General features: G+C 48.5%; 1 protein-coding gene across 1 annotated transcript; it reads left to right on the top strand.

The window, feature by feature from the left end:
• The first annotated feature begins 5,954 nt into the window (after positions 1 to 5,954).
• On the top strand, positions 5,955 to 6,985 carry LOC109732494 (avenin-like b6). The gene has a single exon (XM_020291661.4). It carries the CDS (start codon positions 6,012 to 6,014, stop codon positions 6,864 to 6,866), a length of 855 nt encoding a protein of 284 aa, XP_020147250.1. The 5' UTR covers positions 5,955 to 6,011; the 3' UTR covers positions 6,867 to 6,985.
• The last annotated feature ends 3,697 nt before the right edge of the window (positions 6,986 to 10,682 follow it).

Below are 10,682 nucleotides of genomic sequence, written 5' to 3'. Positions count from 1 at the left end.
AGATGGATATTGAATGGCCAAGGGTGTCTCGCCAAGCCAAGTATCCTCCTAGAATCGTGTACTAGCGCCGTTGCCAATAACAACCTTTGTCCTATTAAACATAGATTGTTTGACTTTCATCAGGCCTCTCCGGAAAGGCGAGTCAGTTGGCCTTACTGTGACCTGGGACAAGGATTTTGTCTGTAGGTACTTGCTGCGAAGGATTTGGGCCCACATAGCATCAGTCTCAAAAGAAAGCTTCCACAACCACTTGCTAAGAAGGCATCTGTTCTTAACTTCAAGATTCTCAATACCAAGACCCCCTTGATCTTTCGGTCTACAGATGATATCCCATTTTGCAAGTCTGTACTTTGTTTTTAGCTCATCACCCTGCCAAAAGAAACGCGATCGATAAAAGTCCAGTCTTTTCCTAACACCAACTGGGATTTGAAAGAACGATAAGAGAAACATAGGCATACTCGTGAGCACCGAATTAATCAGAATTAATCGGCCTCCATATGACATGAGCTTGCCCTTCCAGCAACTCAGTTTCTTCTCAAACCGGTCTTCGATGCACTTCCATTCTCTATTGGTCAGCTTTCGATGGTGGATTGGAATACCTAGGTAAGAGAAAGGTAAATCCCCCAAGTCGCACCCAAACAATTGCCTATAAGCCTCCTGTTCGTCTTTGGCTCTACCAAAGCAGAACAGCTCGCTCTTATGAAAGTTAATCTTTAACCCGGTCAATTGTTCGAAAAGGCATAACACCAGCTTCATATTTCTCGCCTTGGCCAGGTCATGCTCCATAAAGATGATTGTATCATCAGCGTACTGAAGGATGGATACACCTCCATCAACCAGATGAGGTACCAAGCCTCCCACTTGACCATTCTCCTTAGCCCTTCCTATCAAGATGGCTAACATATCAACCACAATGTTAAACAGGATAGGGGACATCGGATCTCCTTGTCTTAGGCCTTTATGTGTCTGGAAGTAATGACCAATATCGTCATTCACTTTAATTCCCACACTCCCTTTTTACGTAAATGATTCGACCTGGCGTCGCCAGGCTTCATCAAAACCTTTCATACGCAATGCCTGTTGGAGAAATGGCCATTTGACCTTATCGTACGCTTTCTCGAAATCCACCTTAAAAATGACACCATCTAACTTCTTGGAATGGATTTCATGGAGCGTTTCATGAAGGACGACCACCCCTTTAAGGATGTTTCGGTCCGGCATGAAAGCAGTTTGGGAGTGCTGCACCACAGAATGCGCAATCTGTGTGAGCCTATTAGTCCCGACCTTGGTGAATATTTTAAAACTAACATTGAGAAGGCAGATTGGCCTGAACTGCTCAATTCTCACAGCATCCGTCTTCTTAGGAAGCAGTGTGATAGTTCCAAAATTCAAGTGAAATAATTGAAGCTGTCCAGAGAACAGATCTACCTCCAACACCCTTCGCCCATTCCCTAGCGATGAGGTCTAGGAATCCTTCACGTTCGAACCAGGCCATCTCAAAAGAAAAGGTGTTTTTGTTTCCCACGTGGTTCGGCTCCCCTGAGTCAACGAACAGGGGTGTGTGATCGGAAAAACCCCGTGAAAGAGCTTGAACCGTCACAAGCGGGAACTTCTGTTCCCACTCCACACTCACAAGAACGCGATCAAGCTTTTCGTAAGTCGGGTTGGGCAAAGAGTTAGCCCAGGTAAACTTTCTACCAGAAAGCTCTATCTCCCTCAGATCCAAGCTTTCAATAATAGTATTGAACATGAACGACCACCTGCCGTCAAAGTTATCATTATTCTTCTCCTCTCTCCTCCTAATGATGTTGAAATCACCCCCAACTAAGATGGGAAGCTGCTCGGACCCACAAATCCGAACAAGATCCGCCAAAAATTCCGGTTTAAGCTCGGGCTGTGCGGCACCATACACCGCCACCAACGCCCAGTTGAAACCATCAACCTTAGACCTCACTCGAAACTTAACCGCGAAGTCGCCCATCACTACACTATGGACTTCAAGCGAATCGCATTTCACACCCAGCAAGATACCACCCGATCTTCCTCGCGGAGGGAGGCAATGCCAATCAAAATCAACACCACCCGCAAGAGAGGAAAGGAACTGGGGCGCAAAGTTGTCTCTACCAGTCTCTGATAGAGCAATAAAATCTAAATGATGCTCCAGAGAAGCCTCAGCAAGAAACCTTCGTTTAGCCAAGTCTTTCAGACCTCTGCTATTCCAAAAGATTCCTTTCATCACTCATCATGAAATTTTTTAGTAGTCCGAATCCTAGCACTCCTACGAACTGCAGAATCGGGGTAAATTTTCCGTTTCCACTTACGCTTGGGTTTACTAGGTCCTGACTCCCGATCCTCATAACCGGGCTCAGCGGAAGAAACAACTGCATTATCTATGGGCATATCATCGTCCTCAGACTCATGATTGGATGGTGCTAGATCCACACACATATTATCGAGCACTCTAACCCCTAATGCATCAATCTCATTATCATTCATGGGTTTAACCGCTGCAAGATTACGAATAGTTTCTAAGGCACGCTCCGCCTCCAAATCTAACAAATCATTCACCGAATTGGAAATCTCACTATCTGTAGCCCCGAGTGAAACTCCTAATTGGTTTGCATTATTTATAATTTCCTCATTAGAAAAATGCAATAAAGAATTAGATATGTTGACGGACATACCAGTAGAGATCGCAGCATCATAAAGCTTGGCCGCCCTCATAGCGCACCTCTGCTGCATGTCATCAACCTCCGGAAGCTCCTGAATGCGAGCACTCATCCGCCTCCCCGTCAAGGCCGGGTCCGGGATCCCACCAAAAGCAACGACGTCCTCCCTAGTAGTATTAGTGAATCTAGTCCATTGAATGACTTGAAATGGACGGCTGATATTATTTTGATGTACCGTAAAAGGTCTCCGGTAGAAACCCAGTTCCAAGCCGAGGTAGGGCCCTCGGTGATTATATTGCCCACACTCTTGACTCTGATCCACGCGGTCTAGAGTCTAGACAATGTTAGCGCCCCCAACAGCAGCCGCGGTGACGACAATGGGAGGCGCCATTGTTGAATTTGCTTTGTTTGGCAGCTTGGCTTACGACCTATACCTCATAGGTAGGAGCACGTATATATACAGCATGCAAGCAAGGAGAGAGGGGGCGGGGAATGGAGGATGCGTCTTCTGAAGAAAACCCACAAATTACTGTATCACTTCCATATGCAATCCTGCCATGTGATTCGCGAGGGTAATAAAAAATCTCCAGCCAGACTGTCTATCAGATTACTAGAGTGGTTTGGTGCCTATGCATGTTAATAAATCGATTCAAATGTCTCTGTCCGTCCAGCCAGGCCGATCTTATCAGATTCCTTCGTGCTTAGTTGTCTGGGTGTTGATAATTTAATTGGCGATTAAGCTTGTTTGATCCAATGGAATTATGTAAGCTATTTGGAGGATTGTTTCGTTTGAATCCACATTGAGGACTGTAAGAATGGCTGTGTGCATTGCAATGATGCAGAGGCCAGAGTTTCAACTTTTTCGATAAAAACATATTCCATCCATTTCCATGACTGGCTGTCCTCAAGTTATATTCTCAAAATTGTGATGATAGCTGGATTCGGGACGGAGGACAAGTAATTTAGGACGGAGGGAGTACTTGATTTATATTAAGCTAGGACAAGTAAATCAAGTACTCCTTCCTTCCTGAAGTACTCCCTCCGTCCTGAATTACTTGTCCTAAGTTATTGTTCTAGCTGTCCTCAAGTTATATTCTCAAAATTATATTAGCCTCTTTTCCAAATGATGGGCACTTAGTCTAATCTGGCATATTTTAAAAGACTTTTCTGAGTGAAGCATAGAATACAACGATGGGTGCCAAGACGGACAAAAAACACACTGGCCTTATTAAGAAGTGGAGCTGCTTAATTTCCTGGGTGAGTAGAGTGATGTTAAGTCACCCAAGGTGCTTATCTGAGGGAACTACTCCCTCTGTCTGAAATTACTTGTCGCAAAAAAGATAAAAATGAATGTATCTAGAACTAAAATACGTCTAGAAACATCCATTTCCGTGACAAGTAATTCAGGACGGAGGGAGTACTTGATTTAACACCACTATTTCTCTGTCCCAGCTTGTTTTGGAACTTAACGATCGTCATGGCCCCTCTTGAAGTAATTCATGTCCAGAATAATAATCTCATAGAAGTGTTTAAAGAAAACTATGCAACCTCAACATAGTAGATCTAGAAAGCAAGTAGCACTGGCCTACTTAGGCAACAGATGATTGCTCACTGGCCTACCTGAAATGTCGTCAACTGTGTGCCTGGCGATGTCTGACCGAGCTTGATCTCAGCCCAAGCTTCCACACAACCTACAAGTGGCCTCGCGAAGTAGATGCAGTTGCTCTTGCCTTTCATTTTTCCAGTTTTACCCGTCTTTCGGTTTTTGCTCCTAGCTTTCTGTTCGATTCTTCTATCCTTTTTTAGCAACTCGGTTCTTCTATCTTTGCTTGGTTGCTTATCGCCGATTGTAAACTTTACATCAATTCGGGGCTCTTCTTTTTGATAGCAGAAGGCACACAGTCCGGTGCATGTTTGTGAGAAACAAACGTGTCACCATGCAACGGTCCAGTCCAGAATGGTGTGCAAATGTCCAGTTAAAAAAATGCAGCTCGGCTTAAGCTATGTCCAGCATTAATTAACATTTGTATCCAGGGAGTGTTACATACTCTGCTGCAGTACCTTGATGCTATAGCATGAGTGAATACTGATCAGAGTTTGCTAGGAGTAATCAAGCCTCTGAGATAGTTCTAGTCTTTCTTATTTTCGGGGATGTATTTTTAGTTGCTGTGGTTTAAATTAAATCTAGTGTTGCATGGATATGTAATCACCGTTCGTCTTTACACTATGTCCCTTCTAGTTGATCGCCATTGAAACATTTCACTTGCTCATATTTCCTGTGCTGCCAAGCACCCCACACAGGTCTTCGTATCCGAGCTGCGTTGCCACAAATTTACCGTCCAGATTTATTACCGACCGACAAAGTAGCGGTAATGCTTACTCAAGCTAGCTTCAACACTTCGTTACATATTTCACTCAAGTTTTTGTAGCAACAGTTGCTTGAGAAGCATGGTTTGATTACACGTGACATAAAAAAAAGAGGTCTTATATTGTACCCCTAAATGAATATGTACCATTTCGATGTTACCTTCAGGTCTTGATGCTAGGCCCGGCCAGCCCAATGAACACTAAATATGGTTTGGACAAGGGCGGCGGGCTTGGCGGCCTGGGTATGGATGGGCCTGGCAGCAGATAGCAACCATGGAAGATTACAGACTCATAGCACATTACCCATGCATATGTCCTGTAGAAGAAAGAACAAATTCAGTTCAGTAAAGTTCAGTTCCACCACATCAGAGTAGCTCCATGGAAATCTCTTGACATGTAAAGGGCATCCTATGAGTCATGCCGTGCACTACTAATGGATGTTTATCTTACCAACTCAAATAAAATTACAAAATCAGTTCAAGGGAACAATTAATCGAGTGTGGAACACCTCTTCACACCTAATGGTTTGCTGATGTGATCAACCTAAACAGCTAATGCAAGATTAAAAACCATTAACTCAAAAAAACCATGGATCATGTGAATGCAAAAGCTAATTTATACCTAACACATGTATAAGATTACAAATTGGTTTCACAAAAAGATATGCCGCCCGAACTTTTGACATGTAAAGTGATGATTGATGAGTCATATGCATTATCAATCTCACATGACAGTCAGGTGATATGTGCCCAAAAGTTTGTTTGATGGCCATTGAAGATTAGACTTTAGCGCCACCTAACACAACAAAACGAGATGATCAGTTTGGAAAGCATCCAAATGCGTTCGTAAAATAATATAGGAATGGAATGCAGCAAACAGACCATGACAGCTATAAATAGGCATGTACCATGAAGATCCTCCTTCATCAACCTTCAGACAACCACAAACAACAAAGCAAACTTGAGGCTAGCCACCATGAAGGTCTTCATCCTGGCTCTCCTTGCCCTCGCAGCAACCACCGCCATTGCCCAGTTGGAAACCACATGTAGCCAGGGCTTTGGACAATCCCAACAACAACAACAACCTGGTCAACGACAGTTGCTGGAGCAGATGAAGCCGTGTGTGGCATTCCTGCAACAAAAGTGTAGCCCACTGAGAATGCCATTCCTCCAGACACAAGTCGAGCAACTTAGCAGCTGCCAGATCGTGCAATACCAATGCTGCCAGCAGTTGGCGCAGATCCCAGAGCGAACCCGGTGCCATGCCATCCACATCGTGGTAGAGGCTATCATTCAACAACAATCCCAACAACAATGGCAGGAGCCCCAACAGCAAGCACAACATAAGAGCATGAGGATGTTGCTTGAGAACCTATCATTGATGTGCAACATCTACGTCCCGGTACAATGCCAGCAGCAACAACAACTGGGGCAACAACAACAACAACAGTTGCAGGAGCAGTTGACACCGTGCACGACATTCCTGCAACAGCAGTGTAGCCCAGTGACAGTGCCATTCCCCCAGATACCGGTGGATCAGCCTACCAGCTGCCAAAATGTGCAGCACCAATGTTGCCGACAGCTATCACAGATCCCAGAGCAATTCCGTTGCCAAGCCATCCACAACGTGGCGGAGGCTATCAGGCAACAACAACCCCAACAACAATGGCAGGGTATGTACCAGCCCCAGCAGCCAGCACAACTTGAGAGCATTAGGATGTCGCTTCAGGCCCTGCGGTCGATGTGTAGCATCTACATCCCAGTACAATGCCCCGCCCCCACCGCCTACAACATTCCATTGGTGGCTACCTACACTAGTGGTGCGTGCTAGATGATCTATGTAGCGGTGGCAAAATAAAAATGTCATGCATCATCATGTGTGGCAAGTACTAGTTGCAATATGGAAATGATGAATAAATGTTCCTGAATAAAGCATTTGTCTGAATAAAACTACATATTTCCATGATAGATGAAAATTTTGAATCTTCTGGTTGAACTTAACCATCACCGTATTCTGTATGTCTCCCATTAAACCAGCAGTTCATAGCATGAAAACAAAGTTGGTACACACGAGAAAAATACACATATGAATGAGCTTTATATAAACAAAAGTTAACAGATTTAATACCACCGTGGGCATAACCAGAATTCTTGCTCAGTAAACATGATAAACCTCATAAGAATCTTACCAAACTGAACCATCACTTAGATGGTATGGAGCCCATCAAATCAAAAGAAGTTTAGAACATGAAAGGAGAAAAAATGACACAAGGAACAAAGACCTGGTGAAGGAACACACAACAAGAACATGTATGAAAAATATAAACAATTACCGGATTTGAAACACATGTTGGCATATCCAAAAATGTGCTTTCCTGTTTAGTCTCAACCCAGTTGCTACATCACAAGCGGATTAATCACTGAGCCATAGTTATTGCCACGTGTCGCAATACAACCTGCAAACGATATAGATGAATATAATTATGCAGCAGAGCGAAGCAACTCAAGCAAATCGTTAGCTGCAAATCCATCGGATAGTATCAAAACTGCTGTGAAGAAACTGAAGTGCGGATCATCAGCCGCAATCTCACTCTAGTCCAATGAGCAAACAATCAAACAATGATGGCACTAACACTGCTCATACTATACAGTTCAGTTTGACGCAGGGTAGCTGCTGCCTGGTCCACTGACTAGCTTGGATTGAGAGATGGAAGAGACACGCAAGATTAGGGTGAGCGTCCGAACCTGACGCAAAGATTCACTAGTGCGGATGGCGGCATGGAGTGCTTAGCGGCCCGCTGTGGCGCTCCCGATTTCGGCGGTGGCAGCTTCCTCTGGCCATGGACGCGCACCCCGTCTAACGACCTCGTTGCGTCCATCCGCCGGCGAGGGGGCGGAAGCGGCGGCGCTCGTCGGTCGATGTGCCCGAGCGGAGGAGCAGGGCTGATGCCCGGTCCTTCTACATGTTAATGTGGGTAGGCGCAAACAAATAAGCCCAATAATCGTGCCAACTAGGCCGTGAATGTTGTTGTCTTAAACCCCGTCTCGCTCGGCTTTCTCTGAATTTAGTTGTTTTTTTCTTCAGATAAGTGTCGCTAGACACATTCAGTTTCGACAGTAGTTAGTCGTTTTTCTGTTAGCGTTTTTTCTCACCAATTGGTTGCGTTTTGTGCGCCTTGGCTCAGTCGTAGTAGGCCCAACACGAAGCTTGGATCATGGGGATGGACGTGGTCAGTAGTGGAGCATGTTGCTCGGGCACGTTGGTGTACTCTTGATGAATAAAAAGAGGAAAACAGAAAAGCTGCAGGTGTTGAGCGCAGCACAAAAACTTCAGTGTCTCTGTGTGTTCTTCCTCTCTGAATTCTCTCTCTCTCACGATCGAGCTAGAGTTTAGGGGAGACAATTGGCATCAGAGCGGTTAGATCTTGTGGCCATGTCGCAGAGCGGCACGCCGTGCCAGTCGCGAACTCCTCTGCCCGCGAAGCAGCGACGGCGCTCGCCCAGCCGCGGCAGGAGTAGAGTTCGACGTGGTGGCGGTGAGGTGGTCGTGTAGCAGGTCATGCGCGAGTCCAGCAGTGGCTCCGGCGCAAATCTGCGGTTCCCGATGCTGACGCTTGGCGGGTACACGCACTGGGCGATGGTCATGGAGGTAAACCTCCAGGTTGCGTCGCTCTGGGACGCGATCGAGGACGATACCGTCCCTTGCGTCGACGACAAGAAGACCCTGGCGGTGCTGCTCCGATCGACGCCGGCCGACATGCACTGCATGTTGATCGGGAAGGGATCGGCCAAAGCGGCGTGGGAGGCGATCCGGGTCCAGTACCAGGGACCTGATCGTGTGCGCGACGGATGACTGCGGCGTCTCCGAACTAAGTTCGAGACCGTGGCGTTCATGGACGGCGAGAAGATCCAGGATTTCGCCATCCGCATCTCCAACCTCGCCGCTGCACTGCGTTCACTGGGGGACGTCGTCAACGAAGAAAAAATAGTGAGAAAATTCCTGTCAATAGTTCCTTCGTGCTTTGCACATATCGCCTTCTCGATGGAAACCCTCCTCGACCCTGCATCGTTGACCGTCGAGGAGGTCACGGGCCATCTGCACGCGATCGAGGAGCGCATGGATGGTGACCAGGGCAGCGGCTCCGCAGGCGGGCAGCTGCTCCTCACGGAGGAACAGTGGGAGGCACGCAAGTGCCAGCCCCGCGGCGGTGGTTCTGGTGTCAAGAACGACGACCGCAGCAAGAGGAGTGGCCAGCCGCCTCCTACCTCGACTCCGCCTGGCTCGGCTCAAGGCGTGTTCAAGGACCAGTGCCGTTACTGCCGCAAGAAAGGCCACTGGGCCAAAGACTGCCGCAAGAAGAAGCGCGACGAGGCTGCCAAGGCAGGTGCAGCACCGCCGGCGGCGGCCGCAAACCTCGCCGAGGCAGAGGAGGACGGCGGTCCTGGCTTCATGATGGTGTGTGTCGAGGAAGTGCGCGAGGGCATGGATCACGTGGCCACCCCTACATCAACACTGGTGACCGCGTCGTGCAACTCTGCGGTGCACAACGGCGGCCAAGTCTTTCTGAACAAAGAGAAGGCCGTCATCACGCCCTCCCTCGACGGCGATCAGGGGCGGCAGTCGTGGTTCCTCGACACTGGAGCCACGAATCACATGACAGGCTCCCTGGAGTCCTTCGCGGAGCTGGACAGGTCAGTGTCTGGCACGGTGCGCTTTGCTGACAGATCAATGGTGAAGATTTGCGGCCGTGGGACGGTGGTGTTTGCCGCCGAGACGGGTGATCACAACGCTTTCACTCAGGTGTACTACATACCTGCACTGAAGAACAGCGTGGTCAGCCTAGGACAGCTGGATGAGAGCTGGTATGATGTGCACATCCGGCGTGGCATGCTCATCATCCGCGATGATCGCGGGCAGCTCCTCGTCAAGGTATCACGCTCCACCAATCGCCTGTACAAACTCGTCTTCACGCCTGTGCATCCAGTGTGCCTTGCTGCCGGGGCGCTCTCTGACGCCTGGCGCTGGCACGCAAGGCTCGGCCACCTGCACTTCGACGGCCTGGAGAAGATGGCCAAGAAAGAGCTGGTGTGCGGGTTCCCGCACATTGCTCACGCCGAGGAGCTATGCGAGGCCTGTCTCGCAGGGAAACAACGTCGCATTCCATTCCCGCAGAAGGCCAAGTACAGGGCGACGGCACCACTGGAGCTTGTGCACGGTGACCTGTGCGGCCCCGTCTCTCCACCAACACCTGGGGGGCGGTGTTACGTGCTCGTGCTGATCGTCGATCGCAGTCGCTTCATGTGGGTGGAGCTGCTCAAGACGAAGGATGAAGCCGCGCGCGCCATCGTCAAGTTCCAGGCCGTAGCCGAGCTGGAGTGCGGGCACAAGCTTCGCGTGCTCCACACCGATCGTGGCGGAGAGTTCACCTCGGCCACATTCTACAAACACTGCGAGGAGAGCGGTGTGCAGCGGCACCTGACTGCGCCGTACACGCCGCAGCAGAATGGCGTCGTCGAACGGCGTAACCAGACGCTCCTGGGGATGGCGAGGAGCATGCTCAAGGCAAAGCAGGTGCTCAACCTGTTTTGGGGGGAGGCCGTGCTCACCGCTGCCTTCATCCTCAACCGCAGCTTCACGCGCTCCGTC

Source organism: Aegilops tauschii, chromosome 7 (genome assembly GCF_002575655.3).
Source record: "Aegilops tauschii subsp. strangulata cultivar AL8/78 chromosome 7, Aet v6.0, whole genome shotgun sequence".
Taxonomy (NCBI): domain Eukaryota; kingdom Viridiplantae; phylum Streptophyta; class Magnoliopsida; order Poales; family Poaceae; genus Aegilops; species Aegilops tauschii.
The sequence above is the reverse complement of the archived record's forward strand: the minus strand, read 5'-3'. Positions and strand labels throughout refer to the sequence as shown.

Coding starts and splice junctions, on each gene's coding strand:
- LOC109732494 (XM_020291661.4), top strand. CDS start 6,012: ATGAAGGTCTTCATCCTGGCTCTCCTTGCCCTCGCAGCAACCACCGCC.